Here is a 27,716-nt window from a genome sequence, read left to right as displayed (position 1 = left end):
AACATGCTCACTAGCAGTGTGATCCTGGGTAAGGCACTTAACCTCTGTTTGTTTCAGTTTCTTTGTTTCTAAAATGGGGATTTTACAATTTTACAATAGTACCCACCCTTCAAAATTGTTGAGGATCAAATGAGTTAATTACCAATGAATCAATCAATAAACATTTATTAAGATCCTACTATGTGCCAGGCACTGTGATAAGCTCTGGAGATACAAAAAGAGGCAAAAATACTCACTGGCCTCAACAAGCTTACAATCTAATGGGGGAAACACACATCGTTTTTATCCTTTGTTTTTCCACTGAAGCCCTTCTTCCATTTTTAAACGAACATTGCCCTCTTGATAAACTGGAGAGTGAAACAACATCTCTTAAGTTTCTTTTCTATACTGGAGACTAAGATTAATAACTAATGCTCTGAGTAGAAACCATTTGGCCATGGCATAAATAAAAGCATCATATACTCTATGTAAGTCATTGCAAAATTTTTCCCTCATTGAAATCCTTGCTACAAATGAAATTCTTAAGTCCTCTGTTTTTTTCTATAAAGTTCCCTAAAAAACTATTCTGGTCACTGCAGGGGGGAGGGGCAGAGGATCTTCACCTTCAAAAGGAGTTGTTCTTTTTTTTCCCCATCTTACTAGCATCTTGACAGCAACAGAAGCATTCAACTTCCTTTCCCTTACTTTACTAAACTCTTTTTTACTAAGGTCTTTCATTTCCTTAATTTTCTTCCTCTTAGAATGCTTTCTTCTGACACCTTTTCTCCTTGCTTCTCTTCAAATTCACCCAATCACAAATTCAATTCCTATAATTTTTTATCATTCAAAAATCTCTTCTAAGATGACCTCTTTTTACTTCAATTTGACTGTTTTTGTTGCCTCTTATTTCACCCAGCCTTCTCTTGAAGCTGGAAGTAAATAAACCAGCTATGTGACTATGAGAAAGTCAGTTATCTTCATGGGGAAGTTCAGAATAGAGAAAGGTTTGGGTGAAAAGATGAAGGGTTCAATTGGACACTTGAGTTTAAGCTGTCTATTGGACATCTTGACTACTGGACACTGAGATGTCTAATAGGCAGCTAGAGGTATGAGAATAGAAGTCAAGAGAGAGGTTAGGGCTGGATAAGTAGATTTGAGAATGACAATTTGAGAGATGATAATTAAATCCATGCAGATGATGAGATTGCCAAGTGAAATAGTTTAGAGGGAGAAGAGAAGACCCAGGAGCAGAATTCTGGCAACACCCATATTTAGTGGGCGTGACCAAGACAAAGATCTAGCAAAGGACACTAAAAAGGAGTGACTAGATAAGTAGGAACAGAACTAGTATAAAGTAGTGTCATGAAAACCTAGAGAGAAATCAAGGAGAAGAGGGTGATCAATACAAGAAGGATACAGAATGAAAAAAAGGTCATTAGAATTGACGATTAAAAGACCACTGTTAACTCTGGAAATGGTAGTTTCAGGTGAATTATGAAGTTCAAATCCAGTCTGTAGGGACTTAAGAAGAGATAGAGAGAAAAGTGGAGGCAGATATTGTAGGTGGCCTTCTCAAGGAGTTTACCTGGGAAAGAGAGAAAATACAGGATGATAGCTAGGAGGATGGATTGAGGGTATTTTTTGAGGAAGGAGAAGACATGGGCATGTTTGTAGCTAGCAAAGAAGTAGCCAGTAGACAAGGAAAGATTGAAGATAAGCGAGAGAGTGGGGATGACAGAGAGGGCAATCTGCTAGAAAAGATAGTGTTTACTGTTCTTAGACCCTTCTCTCTACAATTGATGATCTCATCCACTTTGATGGCTTCAATTATTACTCCTGGGCAGATAACCGTATATGTACCTCCAAATTTTACTGAGACTTTCGGTATTATCAACTGTCTGCTGGATATCTGCACCTGAATGTCTCACTAGCACTCTAAATTCAACATTTCTCAAACCAAAATACATTGTCTCCTCAACAAACCTGACCTCCCTAACACTTCAGTTTCTGTTGAGAGCAGCACCCACCACATTGCTTCATGATTTTGAAGTCATCTTTTCCTCTTCCTTCTCTCTTATTCACTACATCCAAACAACTGCCATCTCCACAATATCACTCATATTTGTAACTTCTTAATTTCCACTGCAACTACCCCATGCTCAGGTCTATTTCTCTTTCCAACAGATTACAATGACAGCTTCTCAACCAGTCTTCCTTTCTCCTGCCTTTTGCCCTATCTTTTACAGTAATGCCTAAGTGAATAACTTTCAATAGTTCCCTGCTTCCTAAAAATAAAATCTATTCATTCCTGGTCCTGGCATTCAAGGACTTCCATAGTATGGCACCAACTTACTTTTATAGCCTATTCTCATATTACCCATCTTCACAGACTCTTATCTTTCAACCAAACTGAAGTATCCTTGTGTTTCTTGATATAATACTGGCCTCCCTGGGCTTTGAGCCTTTGCCTTTGTTCTCATGCTAGGGTTTCCCTTCAAGGACCAATTTCGGTGTCACCTCTTTAAATATCTACTGGCTTTATGCCTATTATTCTTTTTTGTGCTTCTCTAACTTCCTCTTGTAGCACTGTTATTTCTGTATGTGTATTTACCCCCATTAGACAGTAAGCTACTTGAAAGCAGGCTGTGTTATATTACCTTTGAGCCCAGCACAGTGCCTTTTCCATAATGAGGCCTTGATTCATGTCTGTTTAATTGAATTTTCTAAGAAGCCAGAGACTAGTTTAGAAATAAGTAGAGTGAGGAAATCTGAGCAGAGCTAATTGGTTTCAGAGAGATTTTTTGCTTAGTTCTATGGAAGGTTGGCACCATGGAATGAAGTTCAGGATCTGAACTAGAGGGCATGTCCCAGAGAAAACTCCCCAAGAACTTTTCATGTTAGTGATGATGATCATCATCTAGAGATCACAGTGAATGGTTTATGAAGTGCTGTCCATACAACATCCCAGTAGTATATTATCATCTCATTATAGATGAAGAAGCCAAGGTTCATCAGAGCAGACTGGTCTCTGCCTTGAACTTAAGACAGTTTGGTGACCTTTCAAAGGCGAAGCTACATTATTTTTTGTTACGGTCACAGAATAGAATTTTTTTTTGGTAGGGCAATGGGGGTTAAGTGGCTTGCCCAGGGTCACACAGCTAGTAAGTGTCAAGTGTCTGAGGCCAGATTTGAACTCAGGTCCTCCTGAATCCAAGGCCAGTGCTTTATCCACTGTGCCACCTAGCTGCCCCCCACAGAATATAATTTTCTAAAGAATGTGATTTTTTTTAAGCACAGGTCTGACCATATTACCACCTCCCTCAACCCATCCCCATTCAATAAACCCCAGGGGATCCCTATTATTTCCAGGATTAAATATACAGTCCTCTAGCATTTAAAGCTATTCATAACTTGGCTCCTTCCTTAACTTCCTGGTCTTCTTAGATCTGGCTCCCCTCCACACACCCTACAATCCTGCTACTTGTCTCCTTGTTGTTCCTGAGACACTCCTTGTCATTTCCATGCCTTCTGGCTGCCCTCCATGCCTGAAACGCTGTTCATCCTCACCTCTACTTTAGTTTTCATGGCACCCTTTAAGACTCAGCTCTTGGAAAGAGGTCATTTGTGCATGTCATTTGGCAAAGAGAAAGCCCACCTTTTCATGTGAGCCACAGGAGAATGAGGAGACAATGGAAAAAGGCACCTGAGTGATGTGAAATGAAGAGAAGGGGAAGAGAGGGAGCCCTTAGCAAGTAACCTCAACTTTTTCAGTGATTTATAAAGCAAGGTTCTCTGCTGATAGGGGGAGAGGAAGGGAACAATAGGATATTTGAGGAGCAATGAAAAGGTTTGGAAAAGCCACTCTAGTGAGTAGGAAAGCAAGTCAATTCGGGAGGATGTAAAAGGATTGCTTTGCAACAGTGAGGGCCCATTTGAAATTATGTGGTGAATCCAGTCAGCATGGTTTCATAATTTCCTCCAATTTATTTATCTTATCCAAGGCTAAGGTCTGGTAGAACAACAATGACAATAGGATAGAGGGGCAAGGGACTTGAGAGAAAAGGATAGTGTAGAATTGAACTGATTCACCAATGGGTCAAAATAGAGAAAGGAGGAGCATGTAGTCAGTGCAGAGGTGATGGACTACGAAAAAAGTAAAGGACTGGTGGTCACAGTGAAGATAAAGAACAGGGTTTGGGATTGCAAGGAAAAGAAGAAGTAGAATGACAAAAGACTGGGATCAGGTAAGGGAATCTCAGAGCTCATGATTTTTTGAATGAATTGATCAATTTGAATGAATCAATGATTTGTGGAACTATACCCTAAAAATGCTGTTGAAAAGAAAAGGACCTATCTGTGCAAAAAGATTAAAAGCTATTCTTACCTATAATAGCCCAAACCTAGATATAACCCACATAGTCAATGAATAAATAAATAATTGTATATTAATATGATATAATGTTGTTATGCCACAAAATGAAAAATATGAAAAAACAAAGACCTATATATAAAGTGCATGACTTTAGACAAGTCCCTTGACCTCTCGGAATATGAACTTCCTCAACTGACCAGCCCCCAATCTATGATCCTTTTCTTTTAAGTGACAAAAAGCAATACCACCAAAATAATGATAAACACATTGGCTATAACACTATTTAAAAACAACAAGAAGGAAGGGGACACAGAAGAAATATGCTATTAATTTTTTCCTGTTATATTATATAGAGAGATACATATTATATATAATATTATATATATATTATAGATTATATTATACATATAGACATTTTAATCAATTTGTGAATAATTTGTATATTAGGGTTTTATTTGAAGATGTACTCCATATTTAAGTTTGTCAGTACTTTATTTGATGAAATTATTGTATCTATAATGAAAAAATTTTAAACAGAATATCATTAATCCATCATTAATAAAATATCCCTTTTAAAGCTTAAGTTTTAAAGATCAAGATTTTTTGTAATTAAGACATTAAGATTTTGTGGTTGTCTTAATTGTTGAAGGCCCCTAAGACTCAGAAAGTAAATTGTTTGGAATAGCTTTTAGTGAAATAGTTAATTCCCCTTCCAAAAACGAGCAATATATTCCATTTTCATCAGCAAGATTGCTTCTTGTCTAGTTTGTTTTCAAATAAAAAGGAAATATTTATTTAAACATACCTTGAAAGAACATATTTGATTACCAGACAGGTTTAGTCTTTCTATTCTTTCGTTGAAGTCCAAGCATTGTCCTTTAACCAAAAAAAAAAAAATACCATAGAACAGGAATTGTCATTTAACCACCATCAAAATTTTATGCAACACATAGAAACATAACATGTTGGCAGTACCAATGCATAATTAAAAACTGATCAATCTGCAATCTTTTACCATCATAGAAACAGGTTAACATGTCTCTTACAAAATAGTAAATGAAAAGTCTAAAAAACAAATGTAACAGTATAGGGACAGGAAAAGGACCAATGATTTCACTTGTGTAGAGAACACCCCAGTGAGAACATTCTCTTTACTAGTGAAGCTTGGTTCTGTCTCTGAAACTTTAGAGTCTGAGAAAGTTTCCTGAGGCACTGAGAGGTTAAATGACTTGACCAGAACCACGCAGAGAGAACAGATCAAATATAAGACTTGAAACCAGGTCTGCTTGGCACCATAGGGCAATGCTGCCTCTTTAAAATAACTTAGTTATCTCAGATGCAAAAGTAAATATTACCTACCAATGCTATTTATAAAATTTCCAGCAAGATTGAGGTCTTTCAAATTCTTCAAACTTTGCAAACCCTGTAAGATTTAGGAAAATTATAATTTAGATGAAATCATAACAATCTACATTTATAAATCTGGAGATAATCAACTTTCCTATTTCTTCTCTGAGTTCTGAGGATATTCCTTCTCAGCAGTTCCTTTGGGGAACTCTTGTAGAAAGGCAGGGAAGAACCAAACTCTTACTACATTCTACCCTTCTCCCAGAATCTTTCTATTTTCTTCTGTAAAAATGTTTATATTTATTAAATTATAAGTATTAGTATTAATCTTGAAGATCTAAATTGTTAAATTTTTATATTTTTGGCTAAACTATGGTGTGGGGCATTTCGTGTGTGTGTGTGTGTGTGTGTGTGTGTGTGTATATATATATATATGTATATGTATATGTATATGTATAAAACATGGCTTAAATTTAAGTTCTGTACAAATTGGTTTGGTTTACAGGAAAAAAACAAAACCAACCACCTCACAACACTTATCCTTACCTCAATAGCTCTGATTCCATTGTGGTTCAACCAAATGACCTCCAGCTTTGTTAATGCCTCCAAATTTTCTATTTTGGTAATCTTATTATAATATAAGAACAGTTTTTCCAAATTTTTACATTCCTGTAGACCTTCAATTTTCTATAGCAAAGGAAATAGATTAGTTGTAAGAAGCCATTTCAAATTCAAATTTTCTCTTAAGAAAATTTTCTCTTAAGATAAAAAGTGATAAGGAACTAGTCTTCATTTTTAAACTCATAGAAAAAACTGAGCTCATGGTGTGAAGTCACTAATGACTAAAATTGCAAAGAGTGACACTGAAATAATTCATAAGTAGAGCTAGAAAGACTTTAAAAAAAACACCTTCTCCCCTCCTAACTCCCTGGAAATTTTAGGTGTAACTAACAGCACAGAATCGATTCAATTATCTTTATTTGCAGATGCTGTGCTTAGAAAACCCCAGAGAATCAACAAAAAAATTAATTGAAACAATAGCTTCAACAAAGTAGTAGGATTAAAAAAATTCACAAAAAATTATCATTTTCATAGAGAATTTGCACAAATCTGAAATGATAGTAAAATAAACTTCATCTTAAAAACTATGAAATGTATAAACCATTTAGACATTAACCTAACAAGACACACACAAGATTTATGTAAATACATCTACAAAACTTTTACTGAAATGAATGAAGATATACATAATTGGAAAGCTGGACACTGCTAATCATTAGAATGCATCAATATAATGAAAAAGAGTATTAATTTACAGATTTGAGGTTATGCCAGTCAAATAACAAAGGGGTACACTTTATAGAACTAGCTAAACAATGACAAAATTCATCTGTAGGAGCAAAAGGCATAGACTTTTCAAAGGAAACTTTTAAAAAACCACACATACAAAAAACAACAAAACACCATAGAAAGAATTAAGGAGCAACAGCATTGCCAGATCTCAAAGTACATTACAAAACAAGAATCACCAAAACTATCTGGCATTGATTAAAAAATAGAAAACTAGATCAGTGGAATTGATTTAGTAAGAAATAGGAGCACTTGAAAGAAGAGTAGTTTTCCAGTAATTTCCAGTGTATGATAAACTTATAAGAATATCAATTACTTGAGGAAGAACTATGTATTTGAAAAGAACCTCTGGGAAAACTGTAAATTTTAGGAAATTTTAAGAAAAATTTGATGTAGAGCAACATCTGATACTAGATATCATAATAAGCTCAAAATGGTCACATCATTTAAAAATTTGATACCAAATAAAAGAGGTACCTTTCACAATTATATTATTCTTGACCTGATAAAGATAAAAGATAATTTTGACTGCATTAAAAAAAATCATAGAAAGAAAATCAATGAAAACAGAATGAAAAATGAAACTACTGAGTGTGTGGAAAACATTTTCATCAAATATCGCTATAAAACTGATATACGAGAAATATAATCAGCTAACCAGTTCATCCATACAGTCAGTCTCTACAGTCAGTCCTTTTGCCCTCTTATCCTACTGCCATGCCTGCCTGGTCAAACCCCTATCCTGGGTTACTCTTTCACAAAGTCATATGATTTGTACTCAACTGAGCTTTCATTAATAGCAGAGCAATCTTTTTGCTCCTCTGTATTTGAAAAATCACACTGTCCACGGAAATTCTCTTCTTTCCTCAAGTCTGCATGCCACCTCTTCTTCCTCCAGCAGAGATTTTCACCTTTGATTTAAATTATCAGTGTACTATAAAGTACTTTATATTTTATTCTGTTCTATAAAATATTACTAAGGAAACAAATGTCATTCAAAATGAGTTCCCACTTTTCCACTATTTTACAATTCAAAATAACTTGGTATCATCTCCCATCCTTTCCTCTAGTCTCTGATGAAGAGAGGGTCTTTCATTTTTTTTCAAATTTTTTTTGGGGGGGCAGGACAATGAGGGTTAAATGACTTGCCCAGGGTCACCCAGCTAATAAGTGTCAAGTGTCTGACCTTGGATTTGAACTCAGGTCCTCCTGAATCCAGGGCTGGTGCTTTATCTACTATACCACCTAGCTGCCCCAAGAGGGGGGTCTTTCTATTCCATGATTCAACTCCTCTACTTGTGCTCTTGATCCCATCTACTTCAGTCTCCTCTAGCAGATCAATGTGCTTTATATTTTTTTTCTTGCAATCTTAATCTCCTGGCTCCATTCTTGCTACCTAAAAACACACCTCCCTTGCTCATCTTTAAAAAAACATTCACTTGACCGTGCCTTCTCCCTAAGCTATTGTTTCTATCGCCTTTCCACATCAAAGTCAAACTTCTAGAAAAATCCCTGTTCTTTGATTAAGTCCACTTTCTCTCACTCACTCCTCAACCCTTTGCTTTTAAGGATTCTGACCTAATCACTCAACTGAAACATCTCTTTCCAAAGTTACTAAATTTCTTAATTACCAAATAGGGCAGCTAGATGGCACAGTGGATAGAGTGTTGGACCTAGAGTCAGGAAAATCTGAGTTCACATCTTGCCTTAGACATTTACTAGTTGTGTGACTTTGGGCAAGAAACTTCATCTTCATTTGTCTCGTTTCCTTAACTGTAAAATTGGGATAATAACAGCACATTCCTTCCACGGTTGTTGTAAGGATAGAATGAGATAACAGCACTTAGCACAGTGCCTGGTACATAGTAGGAACAATATAAATGCCATCATCATTATTATTAACTACAGTGGCTTTCTTCTTGGTTTCTCTGAAGCATTTGACGCTGACCATTTATCTTTTTGTGTTCCTCCCATCTGGTCACTTCTTTTGTTTTGTTTGCTAGATCATCCTTCATGTTCTACTTATCCATGCATGGGCATACCTCAAAGCTGTGCTCGTCTCCTCTCTCTCTACCATATTCTTTTGGTGATCTCATTAGCTGTTATAAGTTCAACAATTGTCTCTATGCAGAGGATTTCCAGTTCTATGGATCTAGTTTTTCTGAACTCCAGTTTCTACCAATCACATAGTTGAAGTACATAAACATCTTAAATTCAATATGTTCAAAATATAACTCATTATTTCTTCCCAAAACTGTCATCTTTCCCCAACTTTCCTATTTTTGCCAAGAGCACCATAGTATTTCCAGTCACCATGGTTTTCAATTTCAGAGTCATCCTCAACTCTTCACATTCCTTCAATATAATCAATCATCTGACATTTTTTTCAATTCTACCTCCACAACTATGTCCACTCTCCCCTTCTCTCTATACATACTACAACCCGATCTCCTTCAAGCCCTTATCATTTTTCACTTGGACTAATTATTGCAATAACCTCATAATAAATTTTACTGTATCTAGTCTCTCCTTTTCCCTATCCATCCTCCACAGATGCAATACTGATATTCCCAAAGCACAAGTTTGACTATATTACTCACTTATTCAAAAAACTCAAATAGGTATCTATGACTAAATATAAACTCCTCTGTTTGGCATTAACAACCAGGCTTAGTGCATATTACTCTCCCTCTGGTCTACTTGCTACTTTCTAAATATGCATTTCATGATCCTGCCTCAGTGTCTTTATCTCCCATGCCTGTTATTCATTACCTCCTCATTTTCACCTTATATCATTCCTAGCTTCCTTTGGGGCTTAAGAGACAGCTAGGTAGGGCAGTCCACTGAGTAGTGGACCTGGAGTCAAGACCTGGCCTCGTACCCATTCTAGTTATGTGACCCTGGGCAAGTAATTTGAGTTTAAGCACTGTCTGCCTCATCTGTAAAAGAGGATAACAGCAGCACCTCCCTCTTAGGATTGGTGTAAGGATAAGTGAGAAAATATTTGTAATGTCCTTTGCAAATCTTAAAGTGCTACATAAATGCTACTATCTCAAACCTACCTCCTATCTCCTATGAGTCCTATCCTGATTCCTCCAGGGGCTAGTATCCTCCCCATAAAAATTAGTTTGTATTGATCAACAATTCAACCAATATGCACAATCCAAAGACTGCTACGTCTGGGATTGGTTTAAATGCTGAGGATAAAAACACAAAAATAAAATAGTCTTTAACCTCAAGGAATTTACCTTCTATCAGGGGAGACAACTTGTGTGTAAATATACATATTCCATGTATATATAAACATGTAATATATAAGTATATTGAATGTGTGTATATATATGCATATATAAACATATTACTTCCCACATGTATATACTATTATGTAATATATCTGTATATGTATATGTATGCAAATGTATGTATATCTACAAACATAGACTGTATATGTATGTATATGTGTTTGTACACACACACATACACACATAAATTTTTTTTCATGAAGTAGCAGTATATGAGTTAAATCCTGAAGGAAACATCTTTCCAAGAAAGGATTCTAAGAGAGTACATTCCAGGCATGGGGAACTGGCTGTGCAAAGGCATATGAGGCAAAAAGACCAACTAGAAGGTATATAATTTTTATTGCTGTAATTAGCTGGCTTGGTATCTGAAAGCTGCTAGCTGTCTGCCTGTGGGCTAAAAAGCTGCCTAAATCAGTCTGTAAGGTCCCTTTAAAAAATTCCCTAACTGCTTCTCCCAGACAGATAAGAAAAAGCCTCTTTTCAATTTAATTACAAAAGCAGGGTTTATTGAGGTGAATAAACTTAGAGATAAGAACAAAGGAAAATAGGACAATAGGACCTGACTGAGTTTAACTTTCTCCCTTCTGCTGTGAAATCTCCTCCCTCTGTCTCTTGCCTGTGGGTGTAGCTGGCCTGTTGCTGCCACTGCCTTCACTCCCTGTCTCTGTGCCCTAGATCCTTTCTCTGGCTACGCCCTTGCTCATCTACCATCCCCTGTCCCATCTATCGACCAACCTGCTCTTCTTCACTCCCCCTGTCTCTGGTTGCTCCGTTCACGGTCACTCCCTTTCTCCTCTCCTCTCTCAGTCACGTTTCTCTGTCAGCTGCCCATCTTTCTCCTTAGCATCTCTCCTAGTGTCTCTACATCCCAGGCTATAAAAATCTTCTCTCCCCTGAAAACTTGGGCTGGGCTGTGCCCACGCACGCCAAGCTAATTCACTGGCGCCCCCCAGGGCAGGTGTCCAAGGCCAGCAGGGGCACAAAGCCCCCTTGCAGGGCTTGCCTGGAGCTGGGGCCTGGGTGGAGGAAGCTGGTGCATACTTGGGGCTTCTCCTGCATATCCCTGCTGAGTGGGTCGTGGGTGTGGCGCTAGGCTGTTTTGGGGAAAGCAGTCAAGCTGGGGGAGGGGCGGCCCATTCGGGGTGCCTGAGGCTAATTTTAGCCTCTTACAAAGGCTACTGTAATAGTCCAGGCAAGAGCTAATGAAGATCATGGTGGATTCCCTGTGAGAAAACATAAGGGGATGGATGCAGAGTATTTACTTTGTTCCAAATGACCTCCAAATACACAAATCTAGTGGTCTGTTCTCAGTCCTTTGGCTTTGAACACCAAACATAGGGTTTTATATTTGATCCTGGAGGTAAGAGGAAGCTACTGGAGTTTACTGAATGGGGAAGAAAGGAAGTGTCAGTCAGACTTCAGAAAGATCAACTTGAGAGGAATGGAGGATGATGGACTATAGTGAAAAGAGATTTGAGGCAAGGAAATCATTTAAAAGGCTATTGTAATAGTCTACTCTTCCATCAAGAAGATACTTAATTTTATATGTAGATGACAAAGTCAAGCTTTAACTTGTCGGTGGCTGAGAAAACCTCTCCTTATAAATTAAACCCCTGTAGCAAAAGGTATTTTTAAGAGTGGAAAATTAGTACTACATTCAGTACTCTTGATACTAGGCCAAAGAATGGATCAAGAGACCAGAAAGAGAACTATTTAGAATGGGTATAGAAATCAAATATGGTTGTCCAAATGGGATTGTATTTTGGAGTCCATGCTATTTCTACTACACAGAATAACATTTTTAAAAAAATTCAACAGTCAAACCATTTAAGCAAAAGTTGGTTTAAGCAAAGAAACACAGAGGAGAAAGTGGCAAAGTTGGATGAAAATTGATCATTTCAATTTTCTATATGAAGAGAAAATAAGATTGTACTAATTCAGGGGAAATAGGGACTGCTGTTTTTATACTTCATTCATCCTGCCTGCCATCTCTTCCTCCAACAAATTCTGAAGAAAGGAATAGGTATTTTGTTTCTCTGTCCCTATACACATGAGAGGTTCAGATATAACTTGTCCTCTAAAGATACCCTAGGGGTTGGGGTACAAAAAAGTGACAAATCTATAAAGCGAGTTTTTTTTCCACCATAGGGGGGAAACATTCTTGTAAGCTGTAATACTAGCATGAAATGTGTTTTTCCATAATCTTGGGCATTTAAAAATTCAATATTACTTTTGTAAAATTTATGGAAGGTTCAACATATATTTTCCAGTGATATTTTTTCTCAAAGAAAAACAATGTAATATGTAATATTACATTATTATAATTAATATAATATGTAAGAACATTTAGACTTACCGTTATATGGCATTCAGCAATCCAAAGTTCTTTAAGTAAGAAACATGACTCCAGTCCTGAGATTTTGGAAATATTTTGAGCAACTACCGTAAGACTTGTTAAATTAGGAAAAGATGCTAACCCTACAATACATGGATACCCTGAAAAAAACATCTCCAGTTTGAAAGTTTCTGGTCCTTCTTGATCAATTGACTCAAAACACAAACCATTGCATGTACACTGTTATAGAAGAAAAGATTTGATTATTATATACTTGTATTACTTGACAATTATTGTGCCATTAGAAATTATAACTGTTCATCCTTTATATAGCTTTTTTCTCTCAACAGACAAAATGCAATCCATACTAATTAAACATTTTCTTTCTTAGCTCATAAGCCAGACCCATGGTTTAGAGCTCTGGTTTATCCCTCTGTCACCAGAAAACAAAACAACCCCTTTTAATATCTATCATTCAGCCCCTTTCTCCTCTCTGCTTTCCTCCAACCCCTACGCACTTTCCTATGCATGTTATATGATGAAATTTGGATTGAACTTACCAGTTCTTTAATGATTTCTTCCTGGTTCAGGCTTTCACTTTCAATCATCTTCCATTAAAAATAATAGACATAATAAAGTATCTAGGAAAATGAAAAACTATGCTAGATACAAGAAAGTTTCTATAAAATTTAACTGTTTCTTCGGTTTTTCTGTTTTCACCTTTCAGTATTATTTCCAAACATATACCATTTGAAAATTATAAAGAGCATAGCTTTTTAAAATGAGAAGACATAATTAGTCAATCAACAAGAGAATATGAGTGCCCCCTTTGTACTCAGTACCATGCTGTACAGAAAGAAAAGCAAACCAAAACAAAACAAGAAACTAGAGATATCATGAAGTATGGACCCTTAAATCAGTTACTTAAAAATGTTTTTCTGTTGTTTTGCTCAGGGCACTTGTAAAATTTTTGCAGATACTTCTTATAAATTATCTATTTTTCTCTGAAAAAAGCCTTCTGAAGCTTGAGACAGTGTGTCTCCACCCATGTTGGGAACAGAGGCAAGCATTAACTCATCAAGAAATCTGGTGGAAAAATTAGCATATAACAAAAAAGAAGCTGACCATTTTACAGTAGCTTCTTAAGCCATTATGGTGACAGGGAAGATCAAGATACAAACCCATAAAAAGATGATGAAGTCAAAACATCTACAAGCAAAGCCTCAAAGAAAATTGTGAATTGGACACAGGCCCAACAAAAATTCCTGGAAGAACTACAAAATGATTTTCAAAATCAAATAAGAGTGGTAGAAGATAAATTAAGTAAAGAAATGAAAGCAAAGGGAGAAATTATGAAAAGACAATTAAAAGCACAGTAAAAGAGGCACAGAAATACTAAAGAAAATAACACTTAAAAAGCAAAATTAGCCAAATGGAAAAAGAGGTTTAAAAACTCACTGAAGAAAAGAATTCTTTAAAAGGTAGACTTGGGCAAGTGGAAACTGCCAAACAATTATTTTATAAAGCTAGAAAAAGTAGTAACAAAACCAATCTGGAAGAACAAAAGATCGAGACTATCAAACTTTATAAAATAATTCTTTGGCAGTTTCCACTTGCCCAAGAACAAGTAATTTTCAGAAGAAGAAATCAAAGCTATCAATGGTCATATGAAAAAAATGTTCTAAATCACTACTGATTAGAGAAATGCAAATTACAACAACTGAGATACTACCTTATACTTATTAGACTGGCAGAAAAGGAAAATGACAAACTTGGAGATGTGGAAAAAATGGTGGAATTATGAACTAGTGGAAAATAATTTGGTACTATGCCCAAAGGACTATAAAACTGTGCATACCCTTTGACACAGCAACACCACGTTTAGGTCCACATCCCAAAGAAACAAAAGAAAAGGAAAACAATCTATTGTACAAAAAATATTTATAGAAGCTCTTTTTGTGTTGGCCAAAAATTGGAAATCATGGGGATGTCCATCAATTGGAAAACTTGTGATGGAATACTACTGTGCTATAAGAAATGATAAACACGTTTCTGAAAAATCTGGTAAAACTTCTACGAACTCATGCAGTGAAGTGAGCAAAACAAAAACAATGTATACAGTAGCAGCAATATTCTAAGGATGATCAACTGCAACTTAGCTACCCTGATCAAGACAATGATCCAAGACAATTCCAAAGGATCCCATGATGAAAAATGCTATCTTCCTCTAGAGAGAGAACTGATGAATTGTGAATGCAGATTGAAGTATAATTTTTATTCTTTTTATTGTTTTATTTTGTTTGTGTTTTCTTTTGCAACATGGTTAATATGGAAATACATTTTGCAGGGCCTTACATGTTTGTTGTCTCAAGAGGGGGAGAGTAGGAGGAGGGAGAGAGAGAGAATTTGGAACTCAAAATTTAAAAAAAATGATTGTTAAAAATGGTGGTGCAGTGGATAAAGCACTGGCCCTGGATTCAGGAGGACCTGAATTCAAATCCGACCTCAGACACATGACACTAGCTGTGTGACCCTGGGCAAGTCACTTAACCCTAATTGCTCCACACCAAAAAAAAAAAAAAGTTACATCATTGGGAAATATTTAACGAAATTAAAAAAGAAAAAAATGCTTATTCTTCTCCCTTCCCCTTTCTCACTCTAAAGATGATCTGGGCCCCACAGTAGGCGCTACATAAATGCTTATTCTCCCCCCACTCTAATGAAGACCTGCGTTCAGATAGCAGGTGCTTTACAAATGCATCCCTTCCCTTCCTCCACCCCCATTCTAAAGTTGACCTGATGTCCCCTTCACCTCCCAAAAGAGCTGACATTTTGCCTCTAAGACCCAGGCTGCCCACTGCAGGATGCTAAGAGGGCTGGACAAGCGGTTCCCCCAGCCCGCCCCCCGCCACCGCTGGCCTTTTGCTGGGCTTCACACCCTTTTTCTAGGGGTGGCAGTCTCCTGGAGCCACCGTGCAAGGGGCAGTGGGAGCAGACCGCAGAGGGGCACACTCACCTTGTTCCAACATGGAAGGGGGGCTTCCAGGGTAATCCCAGACCAAACCTGACCCCTTTCCCCCCAACCCCTAAACTTTCACGGTCTCTAGCAGGGCGCCTTGCACTAAATCCCCGGCCTGCTGTGTACTAAGAGCCCACTCCCGTTGCCGAGGAAACCATGAAGCCTCTCTCTGGGCACTAAATCCTCGCTCCTCCGAGAGGGGCGGGAGAAATTCAACTAGCAGCCAACCCAAAAGGCACAGCCATCACGTGACATAGGCAGCGTCCAGTCAACTAAGGGAACCAGTGAGCGACCCACTCCGAGGGGGGGCGGAGGGGCCAGAGGGGGCGGGGTCTGAGTAGAAGAAGGGTTGTCTTACGGCTCTGTTCTTCCTTCCGGACCTGGTTTTCTCTTCGCCTATATGAATGTTTCAGGGCAGAGACGAGGATGCGCCCTAGTAATGGCCACAGGAGCAGCGAAGTCTTCCGGAGTTTCTCAGGCACCCTCGGGGTCTTCAACTCGTGCCCCACTGATTGGAAAAAAAAAATCTTTCATCTACGGTGGCCCAGAAGGACACACTCACGAGAGAATGGTCCTGTGAGATCACAAGGCAGTGCGGAAGGCTGAGGACCCTACTGGAGCGGGGGTGGGGCGGCTCGTAGCGATCTAAGATGCAATTTTGGAAGGAACATTAGAGATCTGCTATCCCAAACCCAGCATTTTACAGAAAAGGAAACTCAAGTCTAGAGATAGTAAGTTATTTAACCAGGGTCACCGAGGAGGAGCAGAACAAAGACTCAATCTAGGTTTTAAAAAAATTTAGACGCAGGACTCTGGAACATCACATTCGCCGTTCTAGAGCAGGTTTTGTGCCATGGACTCGTCTGTCAGTCTCGTGAATTATATGAACCCCTTGTCAGAATACTGTTTTATACATTATATATAAGTATGCAAATACATTATTAAGATTGCAAAGGAAGCCGATTATGTTGGAAAAATCATCAAAATACTAAAATAAAACAACAACAAAAAAACAAAGTTCCTGCATCCTTAGGTTTCCTAACCTCTGCTCTGAGGCTCTGAAACGTAAAGAAATAAGTAGAACTGACACTGATTTTCTTTTTTCCCCATTTCTAAAGATTCGTAGGACAGTTGTTGTGTCTTGCGGTCCTTCCCAAATAAACACGATAGGAAAATGTGTTCAAAAATAAAAAGAGGGTGGGAAATAGATTTTAAAGGTGATCAGAGGGGTTAAGGTTGATGATCTCTCTCTAAGGGTGAGACAAAAAGAAGCACTAAGGCAGTTTCCTATAGATTTCATAACGTGTCTTGTGGCTTTGGTATCAATATAGAACCTTTTAGGATTTTCAGTTTACTGAGAAACTAATGCTATTTGAAGTACCCTATTGGGTCACCAGGTGTCCTCCTTATTCTATATAAAAATAGTATGCATCTAGGGATACTCCACTGCTGCTCCCAGCTAGATGTGAGCACATGATTTGAAATGTTTCAATTTTTCAGTTTACAGTGTATCTTTATTACTCCTGTAAATTTTAAAATAATAACCAACATAATTAATAATTATAAATAATCCCAGTGTCATTATTGATGGGCACTTACCATACATGTTTATTCTCTAGTTAAATACAATTTTAAGTATGGAGATGAAACAAGTCACCAGAGTTTATCAAAGTGAGTTTTGAATTTTTTTTTTTTTAGTATTTGAACAAAAAGATGTAATTTTCAAATGAAAAATAGTGGTCTTTTTCACATAGTTGCTGTAACTGGATTTATATTTGGGAAAGATGTCTAGCTAGTGTAAGGAATAAACTTCCTTATTACCTCTAGGTTTATAGATTATACATTTAGAGCTTGAAGGAAACCTGGACTCTGTCTAGTCTAAGGCCTTCATTTTATGGAAAAGGAACTGAGGCCCAGAAAAGTTAAATGATTTGCCTGAGGACTTACGCAGTAGACTTAGAAACTGTCTCTGACCTCAAAGAGCTTTTATTCTATCTGGGTGAGACAATAAGTACATGTATAAGTATATACAATATAGATACGGGGTGATTTGGAGGTAGGGGATGTAGTGTTTGAAAAATGCTATCTATCTATATATCTATATCTATATCTATATATAAAATATCTCTTTATATCTTCACAACAACCCTGTAAGGTGGGTGCTATTATTAACTTGTACAGGGATTCCAAGGAAGTCAAATTGTTTGGCTTATAGTTTGCACTCTGTTCTCTTCCCATTTTTAGAAATCTGAACATTTGTTCTCCGGTCCTGTGGTACTTTTCCTGTTTTATTTTTTAAATTAAATTTTATTTAAAAAAATTAAAATCTACCTTCTCCCCCCCACCCTCTTGAGAAATAAAAAATGAAACCATTGTTAAAAACACATAGTCAAGCAAACAAATGATCATATTGGCCATGTTTTTAAAAATATATTTTAATCTGTACTCTGAATCTGTCACCTCTCTGTCAGTAGATGGATAGCATGTTTCATCACGAGTCCTCTGGAATTTTGGTTGGTTACTGTGTTGATCAGAATTGTATCCCTGGGGCAGTTAGGTGGCGAAGTGGATAAAGCACAGGCCCTGGATTCAGGAGGACCTGAGTTCAAATCCAGCCTCAGACACTTGACACTTATTAGCTGTGTGACCCTGGGCAAATAACTTAACCCTCATTGCCCCACAAAAACAAACAAACAAAAGAATTGTCTCCCCCATTTTCCATGATCTTTCAAATAGTACTAACATGGGCTCATCAATGACATCTACCAGTTTTTTTAGGTCTATACTTAATCAGCCAGGAAGATCCCTCTAACATCAATACCCACCATCTCCTCCTTTACTTCAGTCCCTGATGATGAAGTGGTCCTCCTTGCCAAAAGTCAACCCCCCTCTACTTATATCCTTAATCCTTTCTACTCCTATCATCTCCAACCCCCCAATCTAAGTATTCCCATTCTCTCTAATCTTCAATCTCTCCCTATTGGCTCCATCCTAGCTGGCAAGAAATACATCCAAGTCTTCACTATGCTAAAAAAAATCCCCAGCTAGATCCTGCCGTGTCCAACAACTAATTTTTTGGGGGGTGAGGCAATTGGGGTTAAGTGACTTGCCCAGGGTAACACAGCTAGTAAGTGTTAAGTGTCTGAGGCCAGATTTGAACTCAGGTCCTCCTGAAGCCAGGGCCAGTGCTCTATCCACTACACCACCTATCTGCCCCCGTCTGACAACTATTTGCTTTTTCATCTAAACTCCTTTTTGAAGTGGACAGCTGTTGCCTCCACTTCATCTTCTATTCTTTTCTAAACCCTGATCATTCAACTAGAATTGTTCTTTCTAAAGTTACCAGTGAAGTCTTGATTGCTAAATCTAATGGCCTCTTTTTTATCTTCATCCTTTGTGACATCTCTATTGCATTTGACCAACTTTTCCTCATGGGTACTCTCTCTTTTCTAGGTTTTTGTGACATTCTTCTTAATTAGTTCTCCCATATGTTCAAAAACACCTACCTAGTCTCTTTTGCTGGATCTTATCGACATTACATCCACGTACTACAGTTGTACCCCAAGGCTTTGTTCTCTGTCCTCTTTTACACTTGGTTATTTTAACAGCTCCCATGGGCTTAGTTATCATCTCTAAGTAGATAATGCCCTGGTATGTTTATCTAGTTGTAATCTCTCTTCTGAGCTCTCCCATGTATCTCAAACTGGATGTGCCATAGGCATCTCAAACTCAACATGTCCAAAACTGAACTCATTATCATGTGCCCTACCCCAACATGCCCTTCCTCTGAACTTCCTTGTTACATCACCCAGGCCCACTACCTTGCTGTCATTCTTTTTTTTTTTTTTTTTAGTGAGGCAATTGGGGTTAAGTGACTTGCCCAGGGTCACACAGCTAGTAAGTGTTAAGTGTCTGAGGCCGGATTTGAATTCAGGTACTCCTGACTCTAGGGCCGGTACTCTATCCACTGTGCCACCTAGCTACCCCCCCTTGCTGTCATTCTTAATGCCTCTCTGTCACTCACCCCACATATACAATTTACTGCCATATCTTTTCATTTTTTGCTCTTTTAACATCTATCATATAGATCCCTTTCTCTTTATTTACATAGTCACTACCCTTCTTCAGGCCCTTGATGCCTCTTATTTGAGCTATTGTAATAGCCTACTAACTAGTCTCCTTGCCTGAAGTTTCTTCCCACTTCAATCCATCCTTCACTCTGCTGCCAAGGGAATTTTCCTAACCTTTAGCTCCTGCAGTATCTCTCACTCTCCTATGAGTCCCTCCCCCTCCCTTTTAGAATACTTGGTACTCACAGTCATAACAACAAGTGGAGGATAAATGCTATGTAAAGGAATCGATATTAATAACAATAATAAACAAACAAATAAGAACCAGCAGGGCATAGTGAAAGATCCATATAACAGAGTAGTCGGAAATTCTAAGGGAAAAACAATCTCCATCAGCAGAGAAAGAGGTGAGAAGAAGTTCTATCAGCCTTTTGACTGCTCAGCCAGTGGGAGAAGAGGCCACTCCTTCTTGCTTGTGCTGCATTCTGCTGTGGCTAAGGCCTCATCTGCCTACAATGCACATCTGATCTTGCTCAGTTTCTTCTTTCTTTGCTCTGCCCATTTCTCCAAGAAGTAGTTTCCCACCACTTCTTGTGGTAGCTGGATCTCATCCCCTCTGGACCCAAACCCTTTACCCCTAAAATAGATAACCTCCTCCAGGGAAATAACATTATTTCCTAGAAGTTTAAGGAACATCTTGATATGCATAGCAGAAAATAAAAAGAAGATGGTATATGAAGTTGTGAATTTTCACTGAATAATACTTGTTTTTCAAAAAAGTAAATAATAAATGCCATACTTTACTTTGAAAACTGTCATTGTCAATGTGTCTGAGTTTGCTCCTGTTCTCTTTGGTTCATTTTAAATAATGTTTCAATGGCTTTTTTCTTTTGGGCATTGCAATTGCTAATCCACCTCTCCACCCACATCCCTAATTAAAAACCAAGAAAAAGACAAAAGAAACAAAAAAAAATGCCTTTGTAACAAGCATAGTCAAGTAAGACAAATTCACAAAATGGTCTTGTTTAAAAACATGTCTCTGAATCACCTCTCCCTGAAGAGGTGGAGTACATATAGGTCATCTAAAGCATAGTAGGTCAGGCTTGAGCATGTTTTTAAAAGTTTTAATGGTGGCATTTCCTCAATGATCACAATATTAGGCCAGTACTTTAGTGATAATGAAGGAACTGTTCCCTGTTCTATTTAAATATCTCAATATGCACAGCTAGACAAGGATGGTTTGTCTAATCATTCTCTCTTTAAATTTCAACTGAGCTTCCTTGTTCTGAGATGACTGTTGTGATTTTATAATGTCCACAAGGCCTCTTAGACAAAATTGTAAATTAGGAAAACTTTATATTTACCCTATATCATATTTCCTTTCCGTGCCTTTACCCTGTTCTTAGTAACCCAAATCACACCCTCCCTACACACTCACAAACCTACCTGTCTTGATGTTAGGTATCTTTCAGTTAGTCTGATAACCCTTTCCAAGAGTATTTTTTTTTCATAGGGATTATCTTGAAGATGAAAAAGCCATCAAGACTCAAGGGAACAAATAACAAATATTTCATTTCAAGAACTATGATAGGTGATAGGGAAATATTATTGTTCAGTACAATATTGCCCAGTGCTCATGATCATACCACTTAGCTTCCAAGATAATATATTTGTAAGACTAGTCTTGTTTGTACATATTTATTTTTTATTTTGTGATAACGAATCATAAAGATAAAAGTGTAAAATATGAGGACCTAGGGCTGCATTGTGGCCTGCAAAACTTCCAATTTGAATCAGATTAAAATATAATTGGAAAATTTTTAACAAAATAAATAAAAATACAATAGAATACAAATAATGTTAACATGGGATTTTCTAAGTCAATAAGTGATCCACAGGGATCCTTATATGCTATTTAGGGGACATTTCTATTTGAGTTTGACATCCCTGATCTAGGTAGTTTGGATGCTATTGTCAAGTTATATGACAAATGTGACCAAAAGAAAGCAGAAGGAACAAATATGCATGTCATCTTTTACTAGAAAGTTTGGTTTCACTTGAAGCTATAACATAAGTTTCACACTTGAACAATTCTAATAATTAGTGCCCTTTTTTCTTTTTTTGGGGTGATTGTTATCATCCACATTGTACCATAGGGACAGCTCTAGAAAAAACTGATGTGGATGAGATTTGTCAATTGTCTTCCCAATGCCGTATCGTATCGTTTCTCTTCTTTGTAGCTTTCTTCTCTGTGCCATCTAATGCTCTCATGTTGTCTTCTAGCTGACCAAGCCTGTCCCCTAGACTAACCTTCTTAGTCAATATGTTGTACTTTGACTCTATCCCTCTATTAAAACCCGCTCTCAATTAGCTAACAATCTTTCCAAGGAGATATTTCACATTGCCCTCTATTTTTTTTATTCATTTGGATTTGTTTTATTGTTTCTTGATTTCTCATAAGGTCATTAGCTTCTATTTGCTTCATCCTAATTCTTAAGCAATGATTTTCTTTAGAGAGCTTTTGTACCTCCTTTTCCATTTGGCCAATTTGGCTTTTCAAGCTGCTGACATTTTTTTCATAACCTTCCTGCATCACTCTCATTTCTCTTTCCAGTTTTCCTCCACCTCTCTTACTTTATCTTCAAAGTCCTTTTTGAGTGCCTCTATGGCCTGAGACAAATTCATATTTTTCTTAGAAGCTTTGGATATATCAACTAGCTAACTTTCAACCACCTTAACAAGAACTTTAGCTGATAAAATAGTTAAGAAGTATGAATGACATCTTCCTGTATTACTATTATGAATTGAGAGACACACATGCATTTAAAAAAAATTGGGGGGGGGTGGGCAATGAGGGTTGTAACTTGCCCAAGGTCACACGGCTAGTACATGTCAAGTGTCTGATGCCAGATTTGAACTCAGGTCCTCCTGAATCCAGGGCCAGTGCTTTTTCCACTGCTCCACCTAGCTGCCCCCACACATGCATTTTTAACAAGGAATGGGGGTGGGTGTAACTAAAGGAAGAAATACCTCAGGTTGTAAGAATTCAGGTGTCAGTTATGAAGTGGAGGAGTTTTCTTTGGGTAGGGATCTTTCTCCTAAGTCTCTCAAATCATAAATCATGTGGATGCGAGGTTCTATTTTTCCTCTGGATGAGGCTGTTCCTTGGGAATATTGTGACACACTATACACACCGATTATTTGCTAAATGTGAGGTAGACTTGTAGTTGTTTTAAATTCACAAAAGTAATGTTCACTCAACCTAGTAACTGCCCAGCCCTACTTGATGCAAGACAGGCAACATTCAGGGTCTTTTTTTTTTTCCTTAACTTTACTATTTTCCCCTGTGCCATTATTACTGCTATTCTAGAGAATTTCACAAACAGAAAGTGCCTCAGTACTGTTTCTTTAGGTGACCAAGCTACCATTTTCCTGTGTTGTCTACTGACACAGAAATTTGATAAGAAATCTTTGGCTGTTAGTGGAAATTTTATTGTTTTTCCACTAGTAATGGACTTATCTCCTGTCTGTGACAAGGTATATAGGCTATGGCTGTACACAGCTTTTCTTTGTGTACACAAAGAACCTGCAGTAAACAGTGGGTGTGCTCCCAATGTCTACTTAAAAACCTCCTGATAAGAAATTCACTTCCTTCTAAGGCAGTGCATTCCATTTTCTTATAGCACTAATTATTTGGAAGTTTTCTCTTAGAGTAAAACATCTGCCTTCCTATAACTTCTAGAAATTGATTCTAGTTCAAACCTTCACAGCTAAGTAGAGGAAGGCAAACCCCCCACTCCATTTTCAAATGACAACCTTTAAACTAAAAAACTATGGACCACATCTATAATGAAAAATTATGCATGTGAACACACAACTAAAGATTTGTAAATATATTGCATATAAACCATAAACCAGAATGAAGCTTCTCAGTGAAAGGATCCAGCGCTGAACCAAGGAGAGTTGTTGGTCAAAGAAAAACAACAACAACAACAACAACAGACCCTGGTGGAAGAAAGGCCATACCTCTCTGTACTGTCACTTGCGTATTAAACTATAAGTGTAACAGAAGGTCCAAAACTCATTGTTATGGGACTCTCCTCATTGGTGAAACTCAGTGCCCCACATCTAGTGGAAGGGGTGGTATTGGGGGGGTTGAGAAAGAGAAATCTAGTCTGTTTTGTCTCTTCTGGTTCTTCTGGCTTCCAATTTTGACAGAAAGATCTTTGATGGCAATCTTTCTTCAGGTTACTGAAGGGAAAGACTCGCTCTGGGAAAAAGCCAACATGAGAGGAGCTATCTATCACTCATGTGTCTGTCCATAGCTTGCTACACTAGAGACATTGGGAAATTATCCCTATGGATGAAATCAGGGACTCTCTTGATTGAGCTGAGATGTCTTACTCACAAAGGGAGAGTCCCTTCGATCTGTATTGTCTGGTGTATATATTTTATACGTATACTTTCTCTGATTTCTGTTTGGCTATTGACATGTATAAGTGACTTTTTGCTATATGTATTCATTATAGAACTGATTTGGTGGGAAGTAAGTCAAGCCTTGGATTAACAGCTCAGGGTCCCCTTTTTCCCATTAAAAAATTACAATCAGGAGATTAGCTCAAACCTTAAAGGTTCAAAAAGTGTCCCCTAGATTAAAAATAATTAAGGGAGCAGATAGATATAATTCTAGCCTGGTACTCCCTTTTTCTGAGAAGCTCAGTGTGGCTAGCTTTTGATCCCAACCTCCTGCTTCCCCCTCCTGGAAGGAATTAAATTTTCCCTTGAAGAATTAGTGTATGTGGGGGAGAAGATACTAGAGATATGTAGTCTTGCCTCTCTGTGAGTCACATCAAGACAGCCTACATTAACTAGGCAGCATACATTTGTTCAATAATCACAAAAAAATTCTGAGAGTCAGTATTTTCCAGTTATTAACTCCAAACTTCTCCAGTTAGCAATAATATGCAAATGAGCATCTCAGAAACAAGGCATTGAGACTGACTCTGCCCTGGGTAAGTGCGTTGTCTCACTGTCTCTTTTTTATTTAAAAGTATTAAATTTGTCTTTGTCTTTGCCCCTTTCAGTCAACAAAATTTCCAGAATCTGAAAGGGGCACACTCTTATATATAAGGTGACCTCAGAGAGGAAGGCACTACAAGCTAGAGATGGAGTAAAAAAAAAGCTTCCTGCAGAAGGTAATGCTTGAAATGAGTCTTTAAAGCAGCCAGGATGGGGTGGAACCAAGATGACAGTGTTGTTGTTGGTAGTGGTCCTTAGTTCTCAAGAGGACCAGTGACATCAGGAGGGTGATATCTTTTTTTTTTGTTTTTTGTTTTTAGTGAGGCAATTGGGGTTAAGTGACTTGCCCAGGGTCACACAGCTAGTAAGTGTTGTGTCTGAGGCCGGATTTGAACTCAGGTACTCCTGAATCCAGGGCCGGTGCTCTATCCACTGCGCCACCTAGCTGCCCCAGGAGGGTGATATCTTGACTTGCAAGTGATTTGTACTTAAGTGAGGCAAAGCTGTGTAAAGTCATCAGCCTTACTCTCCAGTGTCATCAGAGATCCTGGAATAACACAACACTCAATGCCCTGCAAAAGCAATAGAGCAGCTAAAACCTTCACTCAAAAAGTGTGGCAGAACCCAGCTCTAATATCAAATCCAAAGTCAGAAAGTCAATTGAAAGAATGTGCAAAAAACCCATAATAACCCTACTATAATGAGCTGTTATAGTGACTGGGATACTCAAGACACACATGAAAAATGTAATGAATATATATTATGTGATTTATACATATATGTACATACATATACATGTACCATATATGTACTGTGTGTGTGTGTGTGTGTGTGTGTACCAAGCAGTGTGCTAAGTGCTGGAGGTACAATGAAGGGCAGAAAGCAATCTCTGCTCTCAAGGAATTCTTCGTCAGATGGGGAACACAAGTAACCAAGTAGGAACAAATAAAATATATAAAGGATAAATTAGGGATAATCTCAGAGAAGGCCCTAAGATTAAGGAGGACTGAGAAAAGTTTTTTTGTAGAAAGTAGGACTTCAGTTGATAAAGCAGAGGGAATAAAGCCAGGGAAGCTAGAATATAAAAAGGAAGAGAATTCTTGGCATGGAGATAGCCAGTGAAAATGCTTTGAGTTGGGGGGACAGCAAGGAAGCCAGTATTACTGGATCACAAAGTACATGGTAGTTGGGGGGAGTAAGGTATAAGAAGACTAGAAAGAGGAAGAGTCCAGGTTACAAAAGGCTTTATAAGCCAAACAGAGGATTCTATTATTCTTTGCTATTTAATGTTTTGTAGACTCTTGTGCAGGTGCATAAAATGGTTGCCTTTTTAAATTGAATATAGATATTAGTTCATCTTCAATAGCCTCACTGAAAACATCTTTGGGACAATTCATGACATGTATATCAGTCTGTTCCTATGTGGTTTTAATTTCTTCTAAGTATCTATATTTTGTTTGTTTTTGTTTTGGGGGGGTTTTGTGGGGCAATAAGGGTTAAGTGACTTGCCCAGAGTCACAGCTAGTAAGTGTCAAGTGACTGAGTTTGGATTTAAACTGAGGTCCTCCTGAATCTATGGCCAGTGCTTTATCCACTGCGCCACCTAGCTGCTCCCTAAGTATCTATATTTTGAGAGCTTTCCATTGCATGTAGTTTAGAGTATTTAGTATGAAGATATCAATTTTAAATGTTCTTAAATTTTTATAAATCCATGTTATTTAGTTAGTTGTGGGCTTCTGGGTGTAATGGATCCTTTGTATAATAATGTTCCAGTATCTGCCACCATTAGGGTACCCTTTCCCTTTCGCCTTTTCCCTTAATCACTAAGCCATTCTTGGCTGGATGTCCCAGGAACCATCCAAGATGCAGGAAGACCTGCCACCACTGCAGGTGCCCTACCCCTTTAGTTCTCTTTTGGTCCCCTCTTCCATTATGGGGTCAACCAGAAGCCATCTGAATTCCTTTACCTGAGGTTCTTTAACTTTTCTCTCTCAGGTTTTAATAGTTCCTCAATTTAATCTAATTCATTTACTTTAGGATTAGGAAGATAATTTTTGTGATTGCCTGGTGCTGGTTGGCAACTTGTGCTGTTATCTTGTTTTAATCTTTTTCAATGGATAAGTCTCTATCCTATTAATTTCTTACAGAGATGGACAAAAATAACTTTTATTGTTGCTGTTGAATAAAGTATTAAGGTATAATTGCACATTTTGTAGGTTCACTGAAAGTTTGCTCTGTAAAACTCCAGTAGTAGATGGGAAAACAGGGATGGCATGTACCTTATTCTATTTTCACATGCTGTTTTCCCCTCTGCTATGTCTCCATAGTGTGAAAGCTTTTTGTTTCATGTAGCTTATTTTTGCTTTTTTTTTTTTTTTTAGTGAGGCAATTGGGGTTAAGTGACTTGCCCAGGGTCACACAGCTAGTAAGTGTTAAGTGTCTAAGGCCGGATTTGAACTCAGGTACTCCTGACTCCAGGGCCGGTGCTCTATCTACGTCACCACCTAGCTGCCCCTCATGCAGCTTTAAGATTATGAGTATTTCATATAATGTCATGCATTTAAAATGTCCAGAAGTTTTTATGTTATGTCTGAGTGGTTGTGGGTAACAGTTTGGTCTATGAATACAGTGACTACTCCATTATCATAAATAAGTTTACATGACAGCCATTTTTTCTTTGCATTTTGTTGGCTAAATTCATGAAGATTCACAAAGGAGGGCTTTTTCGTCCCACTCTTAGATCATAGTTGTTTCATAGGCTTCCTCTGAAGATAAATCATTGTTCTTCATGCTCAAATACTCTAATAGTGTGTGCCTATTGCCAGTTACCTCTATTGCTTTGTGAAGTGATATCTGTTCTAAAAATATTTCAATAGGTCTTTGACATGTTTATCCCATGCTCTGATTCCATGAACGACTATCA

The 27,716-nt window shown here is 37.7% G+C and overlaps 1 protein-coding gene across 1 annotated transcript in view; it reads right to left on the bottom strand.

The window, feature by feature from the left end:
- Positions 1-15,862, bottom strand: part of LRRC9 (leucine rich repeat containing 9) — a 147,163-nt gene extending 131,301 nt beyond the window's left edge. The window contains exons 1-6 of the mRNA XM_043986519.1: positions 15,702-15,862; positions 13,246-13,326; positions 12,707-12,925; positions 6,245-6,385; positions 5,711-5,774; positions 5,157-5,227 (exon numbers count right to left, since the gene is read on the bottom strand). Coding sequence (XP_043842454.1) covers positions 5,157-5,227; positions 5,711-5,774; positions 6,245-6,385; positions 12,707-12,925; positions 13,246-13,293 — 543 coding nt within the window. The 5' untranslated portion in view covers positions 13,294-13,326; positions 15,702-15,862. The remainder of the gene's footprint in view (positions 1-5,156; positions 5,228-5,710; positions 5,775-6,244; positions 6,386-12,706; positions 12,926-13,245; positions 13,327-15,701) is intronic.
- Positions 15,863-27,716: the final 11,854 nt, after the last annotated feature.

Source organism: Dromiciops gliroides, chromosome 2 (genome assembly GCF_019393635.1).
Source record: "Dromiciops gliroides isolate mDroGli1 chromosome 2, mDroGli1.pri, whole genome shotgun sequence".
NCBI classification, from domain to species: domain Eukaryota; kingdom Metazoa; phylum Chordata; class Mammalia; order Microbiotheria; family Microbiotheriidae; genus Dromiciops; species Dromiciops gliroides.
The sequence above is the reverse complement of the archived record's forward strand: the minus strand, read 5'-3'. Positions and strand labels throughout refer to the sequence as shown.